The sequence below is a fragment of the Oncorhynchus nerka genome, linkage group LG17 (assembly GCF_034236695.1).
Source record: "Oncorhynchus nerka isolate Pitt River linkage group LG17, Oner_Uvic_2.0, whole genome shotgun sequence".
Lineage (NCBI taxonomy): Eukaryota > Metazoa > Chordata > Actinopteri > Salmoniformes > Salmonidae > Oncorhynchus > Oncorhynchus nerka.
Window position 1 is genome coordinate 11,105,582 of NC_088412.1, and position 18,654 is coordinate 11,124,235.

General features: G+C 47.1%; 1 protein-coding gene across 1 annotated transcript in view; it reads left to right on the forward strand.

Annotated features, from left to right (window-relative positions):
* Nucleotides 1–442: 442 nt before the first annotated feature.
* Nucleotides 443–18,654, forward strand: part of LOC115144670 (potassium/sodium hyperpolarization-activated cyclic nucleotide-gated channel 3-like) — a 59,058-nt gene continuing 40,846 nt past the window's right edge. Inside the window, 1 exon segment of the mRNA XM_065002771.1 lies at nt 443–1,164. Within this exon segment, the coding sequence (XP_064858843.1) occupies nt 443–1,164 (722 nt within the window).

Sequence of the window (18,654 nt, forward strand, 5' to 3'; positions counted from 1 at the left end):
CCAGCCAGCATCCATCCTCACTGTCTCCGGCTGGCACGTCCGACGCTCAGAGCAGTCAGCATGCAGGCAGCATCAGCACCCCGATCTGTTGTCATCATCTAGGCAACACTCTGATTTAGCAACACCTGGATACCTGGACGTCATTCATCGATTTACTGGTCATGCACCCTAATATGACCGTCGCGCCGAAGCGGTACAAACTGTTGCAACCGGGAGAGCAGGAAGCAGCACGTTCCAAGTGTCAAGTAAGATTCGACCTGTTCCTGTCCTGCTGCAGAACGCCGTCACTGCTTTTGGTATCCTGAGCCGTTTGAGTTTATGAAATATATGATTTGTTATCATCACAGCTCATATATTCTTGTTTCATTTTCAAACGCGTTTTATTTTTTAGTCCAGGCTAGTGAGCGTCTGTATCATCCTTTCTTCAATAGGCCTACCCATAATGGATAGGTTTCATTCTTCCATGCGCAAAAGGCTGTACAGCTTGCCGCAAAACATTGGCCAAAGAGGCTCTGTCTCTGTGATGATTGACGACGGAGGAGAATACGGTGGTGGCGACAAGGACACAAACAAGAAAAGTGCCGGTATCAGGCTGAAGCCTCTTCTCCTTCCTGGATCTCCTTCCCCCGCCAGCAGCTCTAAGAGAAACAGAGACAGGGACCCCAAGAGCGGAACCACCGGAGACTTGGAAACGGACGTTGCCGTTAAGACCAACTTAAACGGGGACTGTCGCCTTTTTAGAGGTAACCGCTCTTCCATCACTGGTCAGCACACTATTGGGTCAGATCCAGCGGAGCAGCGGAGGCTGATCCCCGAGGTAGACGCCGGCGCTAACGAGGAGAGTTACCCCGGAGGAGAGACTGGTTCTGGGGCCGAACAGGGAGCGCAGGATTCCGTTGGTCGCAGTGCTAGCGCACACCGCCGCTCGTCCGTCTTCGATCAGTCCACTTTAATCAAGTTAGAAGGAACCGAACCGATCATGCCAGACGAAGTAGAGCAGTTGTATCGGGCGGGTTTCATGCACCGGCAGTTTGGAGCGATGCTACAACCAGGAGTCAACAAGTTCTCTCTGAGAATGTTGGGGAGCGAGAGGGCCGTGGAGCACGAGAGGGAACGTGTGAAGTCTGCAGGATTCTGGATCATTCATCCGTACAGTGATTTTAGGTAATTGTTCAGAAAATCTGTATCAATCATTGTTGATCAATTTGATTGATCTATTGGTTAATTGATTGTGTCTGGTTAGATTAGGCCTCTCGGAGTTTACATATCCTATCCAATACACTATTATGATTTAAAAAATATACTATCTGACTAAGTGTAAGCTCAGTTTGGCTAAGAAAATACATGTTTGTGGTGTTATCAAAGTACAAATATACTGTTTGGATATCTTAGATCATATTAGAAAACCTCTTAGGGGTTTAATTGTACCCTACCCTCTGACCTATTGGGTCTTGACTGGGTTAGAAATAGGTCCAAAGTAAAGGTCAAAGATACATACCAGTCAAATTTAAATACAGTATTTAGATTTGACTGCTGGCATGCATATTCATTTTGCAGTTCCAGTCATATTCATACCCCACTAATACTGCTAGCATGCATATTCATACCACACTAATACTGCTGGCATGCATATTCATACCACACTAATACTGCTGGCATGCATATTCATATCCCACTAATACTGCTGGCATGCATATTCATATCCCACTAATACTGCCGGCATGCATATTCATATCCCACTAATACTGCTTGCATGCATATTCATATCCCGCTAATACTGCCGGCATGCATATTCATATCCCACTAATACTGCTGGCATGCATATTCATATCCCGCTAATACTGCCGGCATGCATATTCATATCCCACTAATACTGCCCGCATGCATATTCATATCCCACTAATACTGCCGGCATGCATATTCATATCCCACTAATACTGCCGGCATGCATATTCATATCCCGCATGCATATTCATATCCCACTAATACTGCCGGCATGCATATTCATATCCCACTAATACTGCCGGCATGCATATTCATATCCCACTAATACTGCCGGCATGCATATTCATAGCCCACTAATACTGCTGGCATGCATATTCATAGCCCACTAATACTGCTGGCATGCATATTCATATCTCACTAATACTGCTGGCATGCATATTCATATCCCACTAATATACTGCTAGCACTGATCTTTTATGCTCAGTTTTTTTTCTGGCTCAATAATGATATGTCATTTGGCCACAAAATGTCTAGTCCTGTGTGTGTGTGTGTGTGTGTGTGTGTGTGTGTGTGTGTGTGTGTGTGTGTGTGTGTGTGTGTGTGTGTGTGTGTGTGTGTGTGTGTGTGTGTGTGTGTGTGTGTGTGTGTGTGCGCGTGCGTGCGTTTGTGTGTGCGTGTGCGTGCGTGCGTTCGTGTGTGTGTGTGTGTGTGTGTGTGTGCGTGTGTGTGTGTGTGTGTGTGTGTGTGTGTGTGAAAAAAAAAAAAGTTTATATATTAATTACCACGCTATGAACACTTGTCTATGAAAAGCAGATGCTTTTGTAGGAATCTTATCAATGTTATAAGTTACAAAGGAAAATCCAATTGAAGCCACCAACACGGGAGACGATATAATGAGGAGTGAATTTCCAAACTGAAGATGTGTTCTTTAAGGAACACTGAAACAAGTCTGTTTGTTCCAGAATTCTATCTTTTCATCATCACACACATAACAGGTTTTTTCTTTTCTTGTATCACTTTAACCTTGAGTTCCCTCTCTCTCTCTGCTCTAACATCAGGACATTTACACTGGCCTTTAGTATCCTATCTTTCTGTCCTGATGTGAGATACAGTGGGGTTTTTCCACTCTTCTGAATTATACTTTTTTTTTTATCATTTAGTGAGGCCATGGGATTACAGAGAGAGAGAGAGAGTGCAGCAGGCCGGGCCGATAGAGTTAGGTCGGGGCTTTTTGAAAATGGGGTAATCAAAATAGGTTAACATGACCGTTCAAAATATTAGAAGCACACATCAGGTGGGATTATGACTACACAATTAGTCTAATGTGAGGGTGTTTGGAGGGAGGGGGGAGGACAGGGGAAAGTAGGAGGGGGAGGGTGGCACTAACCACTCACAACTCAACTGTAGAGTGATTGAAATGATGTGAGAGTGGGAAATCAGGACAGGACGCTAACTACACAGTCATCATGCCAGCTGTCCGCGCAGCTCTGAAGTGAGTTTAAACTGTGACATAATCATATGTGTTGTTTTGAGGTTAAAGTAAAACCTTACCACTGCTGTCTCAGGATAACAGCTGCTGTGCCATGTCTAATCAAACCACATTTTATTTGTCAAATAGGCCGAATACAACAGGTGTACAGGTGTACAGGTGTACAACAACTTACATTGAAATGCTTACTTACAAGCCCTTAACCAACAATGCAGTTTTTAGAAAAATACCTAAAAATAGAAAATAAATAAAAGTAACAAATAATTAAAGAGTAGCAGTAAAATAACAATAGTGAGGCTATATACAAGGGGTACCGGTACAGAGTCAATGTGCAGGGGCACCGGTGAGTCGAGGTAGGTAGCCTAGTGGTTAGAGCGTTGGTCTTGTAACCGGAAGATTGCATGATCAAATCCCTGAGCTGACAAGGTAAAAATCTGTAGTTCTTCCCCTGAAAAAAGCAGTTCTGTTCATAGGCTGTCATTGAAATTAAGAATTTGTTCTTAACTGACTTGCCTCGTTAAATATAGGTTTTTTAAAAAGTGCAACCAGAGGGAAAAAAACTCAAGACCACCTTTACGCCGCACACAGAGATGCATACAAAGCTCTCCCTCGCCCTCCATTTGGCAAATCTGACCATTATTTTATCATCCTGATTCCTACTTACAAGAAAAAACTAAAGCAGGAAGTACCAGTGACTCGCCCAATACGTAAGTGGTCAGATGTCACGGAGGAGTATATCACCTCAGTCATCGGCTTCATCCATAAATGTATCGACGACGTCGTCCCCACAGTGACCATATGTACATACCGCAACTAGAAGACATGGATTACAGGCAACATCCGCATCGAGCTAAAGGCTAGAGCTGCCGCTTTCAAGGAGCGGGACTCTAATCCGGACGCTTATAAGAAATCCCGCTATGCCCTCAGACGAACCATCAAACAAGCAAATCGTCATTACAGGATTAAGATTGAATCCTACTACACCGTCTCTGACTCTGGTCGGATGTGGCAGGGCTTGAAAACTATTATGGACTACAAAGGGAAACCCAGCCGCAAGCTGCCCAGTGACGCGAGCCTACCAGACGAGCTAAATGCCTTTTATGCTCACTTCGAGGCAAGCAACACTGAAGAATGCATGATAGCACCAGCTGTTCTGGACGACTGTGTGATAGCGCTCTCGGTAGCCGGTGTGAGCAAGACCTTTAAACAGATCAACATTCACAAAGCCGCAAGGCCAGACGGATTACCAGGACGTGTACTCAAAGCATGCGCGGACCAACTGGAAAGTGTCTTCACTAACATTTTCAACCTCTCCCTGACCCAGTCTGTAATAGCTACATGTTTTAAGTAGTCCACCATAGTCCCAGTGCCCAAGGAAGCGAAGGTAACCTGCCTAAAGATTACCGCTCCATAGCACTCACGTCGGTAGCCATGAAGTGCTTTGAAAGGCTGGTCATGACTCACATCAACAGCATCCTCCCAGATACCCTAGACCCACTCCAATTCACATACCGCCCCAACAGATCCACAGATGATGCAATCTCAATTGGACTCCACACTGCCCTTTCCCACCTGGGCAAGAGGAACACCTATGTGAGAATGCTGTTCATTGACTACAGCTGAGAGTTCAACACCATATAGTGCCCACAAAGCTCATCACTAAGCTAAGGATCCCTGGGACATAACACCTCCCTCTGCAACTGGATCCTGGACTTCCTGACGGGCCGCCCCCAGGTGGTAAGGGCTATGCTGATCCTCAATACTGCGGCCCCCAGGGGTGCATGCTTAGTCCCCTCCTGTACTCCCTCTTCACCCACACTGCGTGGACAAACAGGACTCCAACAACCATCATTAGGTTTGCTGACGACACAACAGTGGTAGGACTGATCACCGACAACGATGAGACAGCGAGGAAGTCAGAGACCTGGCCGTGTGGTGCCTGGACAACAACCTCTCCCTCAATGTTAACACAACAAAGGAGATGATCGTGGACTACAGGAAAAGGCGGGCCGAACAGGCCCCCATTAACATTGACGGGGCTGTAGTAGAGCCGGTCGCAAGTTTCAAGTTCCTTAGTGTCCACATCACCAACAAACTATCATGGTCCAAACACACCAAGACAGTCATGAAAAGGGAACGAATACACCTTTTCCCACTCAGAAGACTGAAAAGATTTGGCTCCTCCGATCCTCAAAGAGTTCTACAGCTGCACCATTGAAAGCATCCTGACCGGTTGCATCACCGCCTGGTATGGCAACTGCTCGGCATCTGACCGTCACGCGCTACAGAGGGTAGTGCGTATGGCTCAGTACATCACTGGGACCAAGCTTCCTGCCATCCAGGACCCCTATACAAGGCGGTTTTAGAGGAAAGCCCCAAAAATGGTCAAAAACTCCAGTCACCCAAGACTAGACTGTTTTCTCTACGGTACCGGAGCATCAAGTCTAGCACCAAAAGGCTCCTTAACAGCTTCTACCCCCAAGCCATAAGACTGCTGAACAATTAACCAAATGGTAACCAGATTATTTAAATTGCCCCCCCCCCTACCTACATGTACAAATTACCTCAGCTAACCTGTAGCCCCGCACATTGACTCGGTACCGGTACCCCCTCCCCTGTATACAGCCTCGTTGTTATTTTATTGTGTTACTTAAAGCTTCTTTTTTTTAAACTTTCGTTTATTTGGTAAATATGGTTAAAGTAAAACCTCACCACTGCTGTCTCAGGATGGGAGGGTAGTTAGGAGGTTAGAGTAAAACCTTACCACTGCTGTCTCAGGATGGGAGGGTAGTTAGGAGGTTAAAGTAAAACCTTACCACTGCTGTCTCAGGATGAGAGGGTAGTTAGGAGGTTAGAGTAAAACCTTACCACTGCTGTCTCAGGATGGGAGGGTAGTTAGGAGGTTAGCTGTCTCAGGAGGGAGGGTAAAACCTTACCACTGCTGTCTCAGGATGGGAGGGTAGTTAGGAGGTTAGTTAGGTCTCAGGTTAGGAGTTAAAAAACCTCACCACTGCTGTCTCAGGATGGGAGGGTAGTTAGGAGGTTAGAGTAAAACCTTACCACTGCTGTCTCAGGATGGGAGGGTAGTTAGGAGGTTAGAGTAAAACCTCACCACTGCTGTCTCAGGATGGGAGGGTAGTTAGGAGGTTAGAGTAAAACCTTACCACTGCTGTCTCAGGATGGGAGGGTAGTTAGGAGGTTAGAGTAAAACCTTACCACTGCTGTCTCAGGATGGGAGGGTAGTTAGGGTAGTTAGGAGGTTAGAGTAAAACCTCACCACTGCTGTCTCAGGATGGGAGGGTAGTTAGGAGGTTAGAGTAAAACCTTACCACTGCTGTCTCAGGATGGGAGGGTAGTTAGGAGGTTAGAGTAAAACCTCACCACTGCTGTCTCAGGATGGAGGGTAGTTAGTTAGGTCTCAGGTTAGTTAGGTAAAACCTCACCACTGCTGTCTCAGGATGGGAGGGTAGTTAGGAGGTTAGAGTAAAACCTTACCACTGCTGTTTCAGGATGGGAGGGAAGTTAGTGACATCATGATGATGTAGCTAGTGCGGAAATTGCTTTTGTAAATAACTGTGAGTGACAATCATCTAATAACTAGGTTATCCTTGTCAATTTGAGGGAAAAAACTAAAACCTCCACTGTGTTCTGTCTCAGGATGGGAGGGTAGTTCTGGAGGTTGGCTGGGTCAATCCACACAGATAGACAGCAGAACCAGACCATCTGGCTGGGTCAATCCACACAGATAAACAGCAGAACCAGACCATCTGGCTGGCTGGGTCAAAACAGCAGAACCAGACCACTGCTGTCTCAGGATGGCTGGGTCAACAGATAAACACAGAACCAGACATCTGGCTGGCTGGGTCAGAAGCAGAACCAGAACATCTGACTGGGTCAATCCACACAGATGAACATTAGAACCAGATCAGCAGATCAACATATCTCGTTCTAGCGATTGGTATTGGTATAGAGGGGCACATTGTTGAAGAAAAGTTTCAAATGAAATCACGCTGCCAGATTACAATTAGGTTCATGGTAAATGTTGTACATGTCGCCCTGCAAGGTACGTTAAAGGGCTTTTCACACTACTTAACTGAGTTGAGCCAAACCAGGCTGTACTGAGCTGGCCTGGTTACACATCCACCGTTGTTGCTGGATCTGAGCTGAAAAGGATCATGTGCAAAGAACATATCTGAGCCATGATAGAGAGCCATGATAGAGAGCCATCGAAATGTTAGCGTTACTGAGTTGGTTGCCGATCAGCCTTTTGAGCTTCCTTTCTATAGGTGGGGTCCTGCTACTAGGCAACCAGACTGAATGAATGTTGATTTGGGCTGTGGAGCTTTAGATCCCTCTCTGTCTCTGTCTCTGTCTCTGTCTCTGTCTCTGTCTCTGTCTCTGTCTCTCTCTCTCTCTCTGTCTCTGTCTCTGTCTCTGTCTCTGTCTCTGTCTCTGTCTCTCTCTGTCTCTGTCTCTGTCTCTCTCTCTCTGTCTCTGTCTCTGTCTCTGTCTCTGTCTCTGTCTCTGTCTCTGTCTCTCTCTCTGTCTCTGTCTCTGTCTCTGTCTCTCTCTCTGTCTCTGCCTCTGTCTCTGTCTCTGTCTCTGTCTCTGCCTCTGTCTCTGTCTCTGTCTCTGTCTCTGTCTCTGTCTCTGTCTCTGTCTCTGTCTCTCTCTGTCTCTGTCTCTCTGTCTCTGTCTCTGTCTCTGTCTATGTCTCTCTGTCTCTGTCTCTGTCTCTCTCTCTGTCTCTGTCTCTGTCTCTGTCTCTGTCTCTGTCTCTCTGTCTCTGTCTCTGTCTCTGTCTCTGTCTCTGTCTATGTCTCTCTGTCTCTGTCTCTGTCTCTCTCTCTCTGTCTATGTCTATGTCTCTGTCTCTGTCTCTCTGTCTCTCTGTCTCTGTCTATGTCTCTGTCTCTGTCTCTGTCTCTGTCTATGTCTCTGTCTGTCTCTGTCTCTGTCTCTGTCTCTCTCTCTGTCTCTGTCTCTGTCTATGTCTCTGTCTCTGTCTCTGTCTCTGTCTCTCTGTCTCTGTCTCTGTCTCTGTCTCTCTCTGTCTCTCTCTCTGTCTCTGTCTCTGTCTCTGTCTCTGTCTCTGTCTCTGTCTCTCTCTCTCTGTCTCTGTCTCTGTCTCTGTCTCTGTCTCTCTCTCTGTCTCTCTCTCTGTCTCTGTCTCTGTCTCTGTCTCTGTCTCTCTGTCTATGTCTCTGTCTCTGTCTCTGTCTATGTCTCTGTCTCTGTCTCTGTCTCTCTGTCTCTGTCTCTGTCTCTCTGTCTCTCTGTCTCTGTCTATGTCTCTCTGTCTCTGTCTCTGTCTCTGTCTATGTCTCTGTCTGTCTCTGTCTCTGTCTCTCTCTCTGTCTCTGTCTCTCTGTCTATGTCTCTGTCTCTGTCTCTGTCTATGTCTCTCTGTCTCTGTCTCTGTCTCTGTCTCTCTCTCTCTCTCTCTCTGTCTCTGTCTCTGTCTCTGTCTCTGTCTATGTCTCTGTCTCTCTCTCCCTCTGTCTCTGTCTGTCTCTGTCTCTGTCTATCTCTGTCTCTGTCTCTGTCTATGTCTCTGTCTCTCTGTCTATGTCTCTGTCTGTCTCTGTCTCTGTCTGTCTCTGTCTCTCTCTCTCTGTCTATGTCTCTGTCTCTGTCTCTGTCTCTGTCTCTGTCTCTGTCTCTGTCTCTGTCTCTCTCTCTGTCTGTGTCTCTGTCTCTCTCTGTCTCTGTCTCTGTCTCTGTCTCTGTCTCTCTCTGTCTCTGTCTCTGTCTCTGTCTCTGTCTCTCTCTCTCTCTCTGTCTCTCTGTCTCTGTCTCTGTCTCTGTCTCTGTCTCTGTCTCTGTCTCTGTCTCTGTCTCTGTCTCTCTGTCTCTGTCTCTGTCTCTGTCTCTGTCTATGTCTCTGTCTCTGTCTCTGTCTCTGTCTCTGTCTCTGTCTCTCTCTCTCTGTCTATGTCTCTGTCTCTGTCTCTGTCTATGTCTCTGTCTCTCTCTCCCTCTGTCTCTGTCTCTGTCTGTCTCTCTCTGTCTCTGTCTCTCTCTCTGTCTCTGTCTCTCTGTCTATGTCTCTGTCTCTGTCTCTGTCTCTGTCTCTGTCTATGTCTCTCTGTCTCTGTCTCTGTCTCTCTCTCTGTCTCTCTCTCTCTGTCTATGTCTATGTCTATGTCTCTGTCTCTGTCTATGTCTCTGTCTCTGTCTCTGTCTCTGTCTCTGTCTCTGTCTCTGTCTCTCTGTCTATGTCTCTGTCTCTGTCTCTGCCTCTGTCTCTGTCTCTCTCTCTCTGTCTATGTCTCTCTCTCTCTGTCTCTGTCTCTCTCTCTCTCTCTCTCTCTCTCTCTCTCTCTGTCTCTGTCTCTGTCTCTGCCTCTGTCTATGTCTATGTCTATGTCTATGTCTCTGTCTCTCTCTCTCTTGTCTCTGTCTGTGTCTCTGTCTGGTCTGCAGAGAGAGAACATCACAGATAAGTATCCAGCACAGTTATGATCCCTTTCTGTTCTGATTGATCTAAGCTTCTTTTCGTCTATTTTAAATCACTTTTTCCCCCCACTTTGCCCTGGAACTCTTCTCTCGGCCTCTCTTGTACTTTCCGACCTCTCTCCACCTTACCCACATAAACATCAATCCCCCCGGGACAAGGAGAGATGTACTTATAATACTGTCATTCCACCTGTTTGCCCTATTTGCTGAAAGCATCAGATAAATAAGATGTAGGTTTGATTCCCGTGTGGACCACAAGGTTTTAGGTTTGATTCCCGTGTGGACCACAAGGTTTTAGGTTTGATTCCCGTGTGGACCACAAGGTTTTGGGTTTGATTCCTGTGTGGACCACAAGGTTTTAGGTTTGATTCCTGTGTGGACCACAAGGTTTTAGGTTTGATTCCTGTGTGGACCACAAGGTGGCCAACAGGGCTAGTGGTTCTAGCTGGGCAGCAAGTGGATGTGGAGTGTCCACAGGGCTTTAGTGGTTTGATTCAGGTGCATGTGTGGAGTGTCCACAGGGATAGTGGTTCTTAGCAGGTGGATGTGATTCTAGTGGTTCTAGCTGGGCAGCAGGTGGATGTGGAGTGTCCAACAGGGCTAGTGGTTCTAGCTGGGCAGCAAGTGGATGTGGAGTGTCCAACAGGGCTAGTGGTTCTAGCGGGGCAGCAGGTGCATGTGGAGTGTCCAACAGGGATAGTGGTTCTAGCTGGGCAGCAGGTGGATGTGGAGTGTCCAACAGGGCTAGTGGTTCTAGCTGGGCAGCAGGTGGATGTGGAGTGTCCAACAGGGCTAGTGGTTCTAGCTGGGCAGCAGGTGGATGTGGAGTGTCCAACAGGGCTAGTGGTTCTAGCTGGGCAGCAGGTGGATGTGGAGTGTCCAACAGGGCTAGTGGTTCTAGCTGGGCAGCAGGTGGATGTGGAGTGTCCAACAGGGCTAGTGGTTCTAGCTGGGCAGCAGGTGGATGTGGAGTGTCCAACAGGGCTAGTGGTTCTAGCTAGGCAGCAGGTGGATGTGGAGTGTCCAACAGGGCTAGTGGTTCTAGCGGGGCAGCAGGTGGATGTGGAGTGTCCAACAGGGCTAGTGGTTCTAGCTGGGCAGCAGGTGGATGTGGAGTGTCCAACAGGGCTAGTGGTTCTAGCTGGGCAGCAGGTGGATGTGGAGTGTCCAACAGGGCTAGTGGTTCTAGCTGGGCAGCAGGTGGATGTGGAGTGTCCAACAGGGCTAGTGGTTCTAGCTGGGCAGCAGGTGGATGTGGAGTGTCCAACAGGGCTAGTGGTTCTAGCTGGGCAGCAGGTGGATGTGGAGTGTCCAACAGGGCTAGTGGTTCTAGCTGGGCAGCAGGTGGATGTGGAGTGTCCAACAGGGCTAGTGGTTCTAGCTGGGCAGCAGGTGGATGTGGAGTGTCCAACAGGGCTAGTGGTTCTAGCTGGGCAGCAGGTGGATGTGGAGTGTCCAACAGGGCTAGTGGTTCTAGCTGGGCAGCAGGTGGATGTGGAGTGTCCAACAGGGCTAGTGGTTCTAGCTGGGCAGCAGGTGGATGTGGAGTGTCCAACAGGGCTAGTGGTTCTAGCTGGGCAGCAGGTGGATGTGGAGTGTCCAACAAGAATATAACTTATAAATGCCTCATGAGCTTTAGTTTTAACGGTCGTACGGCATCATAACCCAAGATTATAAACTTGTTTTACTTCATTGTTTGTAAATATTGTATAGCTTCAAAACATGGTTGAAAAACTATAGGGTCAGTCCATCCATCTATAGCTTTGACTGTCTATGAATTTGAGAGTGAATCCAATCACTCAGCTATTTACTAAAACAAGTAGCGGTGCCGGGCTGACCAGTCTGTTGCTTTTCCAATCCCAGATTGCCTCATTAATGCTAACAACTCTAACATCTGGCCGGTGAGGGCAGGCTCCTGGAGATGACATTGATTCCTGAGAGATAACGCTGGGATTTATCCACCAGAGAGGGGAAAGAGCAATTAGGACCAGTGTGTCACAGCACTGCAGAGAGAGAGAGGGCAGAGAGGGGGAGAGAGAGGGATATGAACAGAGAGAGAGAGGGCAGAGAGGGGGAGAGAGAGGTTGAGAGAGACAGAGAGAGAGAGAGAGAGAGAGGAGAGAGAGAGAGAGAGAGAGAGAGAGAGAGAGAGAGAGAGAGAGAGAGAGGGAGAAGGCAGAGAGGGGGAGAGAGAGGGCAGAGAAGGGGAGAGAGGGGCAGAGAGGGGGAGAGAGAGAGAGAGGGATATGAACAGAGAGAGAGGGAAGAGAGGGATAGAGGCAGAAAGGAAGAGGCGGAAAGGCAGAAAGGGAGAGGCAGAGAAAGAGAGAGAGAGAGAGGGATATGAACAGAGAGGGGGAGAGGCAGAGAGGTAGATTCAGAGAGAGAGATGGAGAGAAAGAGAGAGAGCAACAGGCAGATGAGCAGAGAGAGAGTAGGATGGAGAGAGAGAGTAGGATGGGGAGAAAGAGTGTGATGAGAGAGAGTGGGATGGAGAGCGATTGGGATGGAGAGAGAGAGAGAGGGATGGAGAGAGAGTAGGATGCAGAGTGTCACGATCGTGTGGAGAGACAGACCAAGGCGCAGCGGATGTTGAGTTCCACATATTTATTTCAAAGTGAAACTTTAAGCAAAAACAATAAATCAATAAACGAACAACGAAACGTGAATACGTGGTGCACAAACACAAAACAATAACCCACAAACACAGCTGGGAAAAAAGCTACTTAAATATGATCCCCAATTAGAGGCAACGATTACCAGCTTGGGAACCATTATTGGGAACCAAACCAAAACACCAACATAGAAATTTTAAACTAGAACACCCCCTCGTGACGCCCTGACCTCCTACACCATAGAGAAACAAGGGCTCTCTATGGTCAGGGCGTGACAGTACCCCCCACCCCCCAAAGGTGCGGACTCCGGCCGCAAAACTTGAAACCAAATAGGAGGGTTGGGGGGTGACTAGTGTCGCTGGCAGCTCCGGTGTGGGTTGTTTCTCTCTCTCTCTCCAACCCATTCTCTCAGTAGAATGAGAGAGAGAGTAGGATGGAGAGAGAGTGTGGAATGGAGAGAGAGAGGGATGGTGAGAGAGAGGGATGGAGAGAGAGTAGGATGAGAGAGAAAGTAGGATGGAGAGAGAGAGAGGGATGGAGAGAGAGAATGGAATGGAGAGAGAGAATGGGATGGAGAGAGAGAATGGGTTGGAGAGAGAGAGTGATAGAGAGAGAGAATGGGATGGAGAGAGAGTGGGATGGAGAGAGAGAGTGATAGAGAGAGAGAATGGGATGGAGAGAGAGAGTTATAGAGAGAGAGAATGGGTTGGAGAGAGAGAGTGATAGAGAGAGAGAATGGGATGGAGAGAGAATGGGTTGGAGAGAGAGAATGGGATGGAGAGAGAGAGAGGGATGGAGAGAGAATGGGATGGAGAGAGAGAATGAGATGGAGAGAGAGTGATAGAGAGAAAGAATGGGATGGAGAGAGAGTGGGATGGAGAGAGAGTGATAGAGAGAGAGAATGGGATGGAGAGAGAGAATGGGATGGAGAGAGAGAGTGATACAGAAAGAGAATGTGATGGAGAGAGAGTGGGATGGAGAGAGAGAATGGGATGGAGAGAGAGTGGGATGGAGAGAGAGAATGGGTTGGAGAGAGAGAGTGATAGAGAGAGAATGGGATGGAGAGAGAGAGTGATAGAGAGAGAGAATGGGATGGAGAGAGAGAGAGAGGGATGGAGAGAGAGAATGGGATGGAGAGAGAGAATGAGGTGGAGAGAGAGAGTAGGATGGAGAGAGAGAGCGGGATGGAGAGAGAAAGTAGGATGGAGAGAGAGAGAGAGGGATGGAGAGAGAGAATGGGATGAGAGAGAGAGTAGGATGGAGAGTGTCACGATCGTGTGGAGAGAGAGAATGGGATGGAGAGAGAGAGTGGGATGGAGAGAGAGAGGGGGATGGAGAGAGAGAATGGGATGGAGAGAGAGAGGGATGGAGAGAGAGAGAGAGAGAGAGAGAGAGGGATGGAGAGAGAGAGAGAATGGGATGAGAGAGAGAGTAGGATGGAGAGAGAGAGTGGGATGGAGAGAGAGAGTGGGATGGAGAGAGAGAGTGGGATGGAGAGAGAGAGAGAGAGGATGAAGAGAGAGAGAGGGATGGAGAGAGAGAGAGTGGGATGGAGAGAGAGAGGAGAATGGAGAGAGAATGGGATGAGAGAGAGAGATGGAGAGAGAGAGTGATGGAGAGAGAGAGGGATGGAGAGAGAGTGGGATAGAGAGGGATAGAGAGAGAGAAAGGGATGGAGAGAGAGAGGGATGGAGAGGGAGATAGAGAGATGGAGAGAGAAAGAGGGATGGAGAGGGAGAGAGAGAGAGGGATGGAGAGAAAGAGTGAGAGAGAGGGATGGCAGATGAGCAGTTAGCTAGTAGAATGCAAATGCTTTGTTTAGCAGAGAAACAACAGAGAGATGATATGTGGGAGACTCCCCAAACATATGGAAGAAGATACTCTGTTCAGATGAGACTCAAATTTAGCTTTTTGGCCATCAAGTAAAACGCTATGTCTGGCGCTAGCCAAACCCCTCTCATCACTCCGAGAACACCATCCCCAGTGAAGCATGGTAGTGGCAGCATCATGCTGTGGGGATGTTTTTCATCGGTAGGGACTGGGAAACTGGTGAGAATTGAAGAAATGATGGATGGCGCTAAATACAGGGAAATTCTTGAGGGAAACCTGTTTCAGTCTTCCTAAGATTTGAGACTGGGATGGAGGTTCACCTTCCAGCAGGACAATGACCCTAAGCCTACTGCTAAAGCAACACTCGGGTGATTTAAGGGGAAACATTTAAATGTCTTGGAATGGCCTATTGAGAATCTGGTGTATGACTTAAATATTGCTGTACACCAGCAGAAACCAACCCAACTTTAACTTGTTAGGGCCGTGGTCCCGTGGTAGGAACATCAATCAGCGGAAATGTTCAAGAGCGCCACCTATAGTGGTTGATAAAACTCAAACTTTCATTAAAATGGACATACAATGTACTGAATTAAAGCTACACTCGTTGTGAATCTATCCACCAAGTCAGATTTGTAAAATGCTTTTTGGCAAAAGCATGAGAAGCTATTATCTGATAGCATGTATCCCCCAGAATACAGCAACGTCACCTAACGACAGATTTTGCGATAGCCGGGGGCTACTCAAAACGCAGAAATAGAATATAAAACATTCATTACCTTTGACGAGCTTCTTTCTTGGCACTCCTAGATGTCCCATAAACATGGCATCATTTTGGGTCTTTTTTCAATTAAATCGGTCCATATATAGCCTAGATATCGATCTATGAATACTGTGTGAACAACTGAAAAAAATAGCGTTTTATAACGTAACGTCATTTTTTTTTATTAAAAAAGTTGACGATAAACTTTCACAAAACACTTCGAAAACTTTAGGTATTAGTACACGTTAATAAGCGATAAAATTCATCAGGAGGCGATGTAAATTCTATAGGTGTCCGTCTGGAAATAATGTCCGGAGAAATCTCAACCAAAACATCCGGTCGGAGACCGGAGGGAATCGGTTCCCTTGTGTCGGTTTGACCAAGAATCAAAGCCGAAGCAAATGACAAGACTCTAGACATCGTGTGGAAGCTGTAGGTACTGCAACCTCGGCCTCATTTAATCCGGTTCACCTTTAACAATTCCTGGAAGTGGCGCATGGATATTTATTTCCATTTTCAGTGATCAGATTTTCCTGCACTTTTCGATGAAACACACGTTCTGTTATAGTCACAGCCGTGATTTAACCAGTTTTAGAAACGTCTGAGTGGTTTCTATCCACACATACTAATCATATGCATATACTATATTCCTGGCATGAATAGCAGGGCGCTGAAATGTTGCGCGATTTTTAACAAAAAGCTGCGAAAATTCGCAGCTTCCCTAAGAGGTTTTTAAGGAGCTGGAGCAATTTTTCCTTGAAGAATGGGCAAAAATCCCAGTGGCTAGATGTGCCAAGCTTATAGAGACATACCCCAAGAGACTTGCAGCTGTAATTGCTGCAAAAGGTGGCACTACAAAGTGTTGACTTTTGGGGGGGTGAATAGTTATATTTTGTTGTTGTCTTATTTCTTGTTTGTTTCACGATAAAACATATTTATGCATCTTCAAAGTGGTAGGCATGTTGTGTAAATCAAAAGATACAACCCCCCCAAAAACAAATCTATTTTAATTCCAGGTTGTAAGGCAACCAAATAGAAAAAAAATTCCAAGGGGGTGAATACTTTCGCAAGCCACTGTCTGTGGTCCTGTGTCAATGTTTTACTATAGAATGAATGGACTGGAATTCTCCTCAGTGGTTCTGTACCCAGTGGATCTGTCTTCTTCTCTACCACTATGTGTTTATTTACTGTATTTGTATTGTATTTACTATTGATCCCCATTAGCCCTGTTGCCAAGGCAGCAGCTACTCTTCCTGGGGTTTATTATGGATCCCCATTAGTCCTGTTGCCAACGCAGCAGTTACTCTTCCTGGGGTTTATTATGGATCCCCATTAGCCCTGTTGCCAAGGCAGCAGTTACTCTTCCTGGGGTTTATTATGGATCCCCATTAGTCCTGTTGCCAAGGCAGCAGCTACTCTTCCTGGGGTTTATTATGGATCCCCATTAGTCCTGTTGCCAACGCAGCAGTTACTCTTCCTGGGGTTTATTATGGATCCCCATTAGCCCTGTTGCCAAGGCAGCAGTTACTCTTCCTGGGGTTTATTATGGATCCCCCTTTGCCAAGTTCCTGTTGGATCCCCATTAGTCCTGTTGCCAGCAGCAGCTACTTTCCTGGGGTTTATTATGGATCCCCATTAGTTCCTGTTGCCAAGGCAGCAGCTACTCTTCCTGGGGTTTATTATGGATCCCCCTGTTGCCATTAGTTCCTGTTGCCAAGGCAGCAGCTACTCTTCCTGGGGTTTATTATGGATCCCCTTTAGTTCCTGTTGCCAAGGCAGCAGCTACTCTTCCTGGGGTTTATTATGGATCCCCATTAGTTCCTGTTGCCAAGGCAGCAGCTACTCTTCCTGGGGTTTATTATGGATCCCCATTAGTTCCTGTTGCCAAGGCAGCAGCTACTTTTCCTGGGGTTTATTATGGATCCCCATTAGTCCTGTTTTATTATGGATCCCCAAGTTCCTGTTGCAAGGCAGCAGCTCTTCCTGGGGTTTATTATGGATCCCCTTTAGTTCCTGTTGCCAAGGCAGCAGCTACTCTTCCTGGGGTTTATTATGGATCCCCTTTAGTTCCTGTTGCCAAGGCAGCAGCTACTTTTCCTGGGGTTTATTATGGATCCCCTTTAGTTCCTGTTGCCAAGGCAGCAGCTACTCTTCCTGGGGTTTATTATGGATCCCCTTTAGTTCCTGTTGCCAAGGCAGCAGCTACTCTTCCTGGGGTTTATTATGGATCCCCTTTAGTTCCTGTTGCCAAGGCAGCAGCTACTTTTCCTGGGGTTTATTATCCCCTTTAGTTCCCCTTTTTCCTGGGGTTTAGTTCCTGTTGCCAAGGCAGCAGCTACTTTTCCTGGGGTTTATTATGGATCCCCTTTAGTTCCTGTTGCCAAGGCAGCAGCTACTCTTCCTGGGGTTTATTATGGATCCCCTTTAGTTCCTGTTGCCAAGGCAGCAGCTACTTTTCCTGGGGTTTATTATGGATCCCCTTTTCCTGTTGCCAGTTCCTGTTGCCAAGGCAGCAGCTACTTTCCTGGGGTTTATTATGGATCCCCTTTAGTTCCTGTTGCCAAGGCAGCAGCTACTTTTCCTGGGGTTTATTATGGATCCCCATTAGTCCTGTTGCCAAGGCAGCAGCTACTCTTCCTGGGGTTTATTATGGATCCCCTTTAGTTCCTGTTGCCAAGGCAGCAGCTACTTTTCCTGGGGTTTATTATGGATCCCCTTTAGTTCCTGTTGCCAAGGCAGCAGCTACTTTTCCTGGGGTTTATTATGGATCCCCTTTAGTTCCTGTTGCCAAGGCAGCAGCTACTCTTCCTGGGGTTTATTATGGATCCCCTTTAGTTCCTGTTGCCAAGGCAGCTAGCTACTCTTCCCTGGGGTTTATTATGGATCCCCTTTAGTTCCTGTTGCCAAGGCAGCAGCTACTTTCCTGGGGTTTATTATGGATCCCCTTTAGTTCCTGTTGCCAAGGCAGCAGCTACTTTTCCTGGGGTTTATTATGGATCCCCTTTAGTTCCTGTTGCCAAGGCAGCAGCTACTCTTCCTGGGGTTTATTATGGATCCCCTTTAGTTCCTGTTGCCAAGGCAGCAGCTACTTTTCCTGGGGTTTATTATGGATCCCCTTTAGTTCCTGTTGCCAAGGCAGCAGCTACTCTTCCTGGGGTTTATTATGGATCCCCTTTGCCAAGTTCCTTTATTATGGATTCCTGTTGCCAAGGCAGCAGCTACTTTCCTGGGGTTTATTATGGATCCCCTTTAGTTCCTGTTGCCAAGGCAGCAGCTACTCTTCCTGGGGTTTATTATGGATCCCCTTTAGTTCCTGTTGCCAAGGCAGCAGCTACTTTCCTGGGGTTTATTATGGATCCCCTTTAGTTCCTGTTGCCAAGGCAGCAGCTACTTTCCTGGGGTTTATTATGGATCCCCTTTAGTTCCTGTTGCCAAGGCAGCAGCTACTCTTCCTGGGGTTTATTATGGATCCCCTTTAGTTCCTGTTGCCAAGGCAGCTGGGTTTATTATGGATCCCCTTTAGTTCCTGTTGCCAAGGCAGCAGCTACTCTTCCTGGGGTTTATTATGGATCCCCTTTAGTTCCTGTTGCCAAGGCAGCAGCTACTCTTCCTGGGGGTCCAAACACATTAAGGGATCATACATAATTACACCACTCCATATCTACAATAAAAAAATGTAAAATACAACAATATTACAATGTACGTGTGTGTAGAGTGTGTCTTTCTTCACGGTCCCTGCTGTTCCATAAGGTGTATTTTTATCCTTTTTTAAAAAT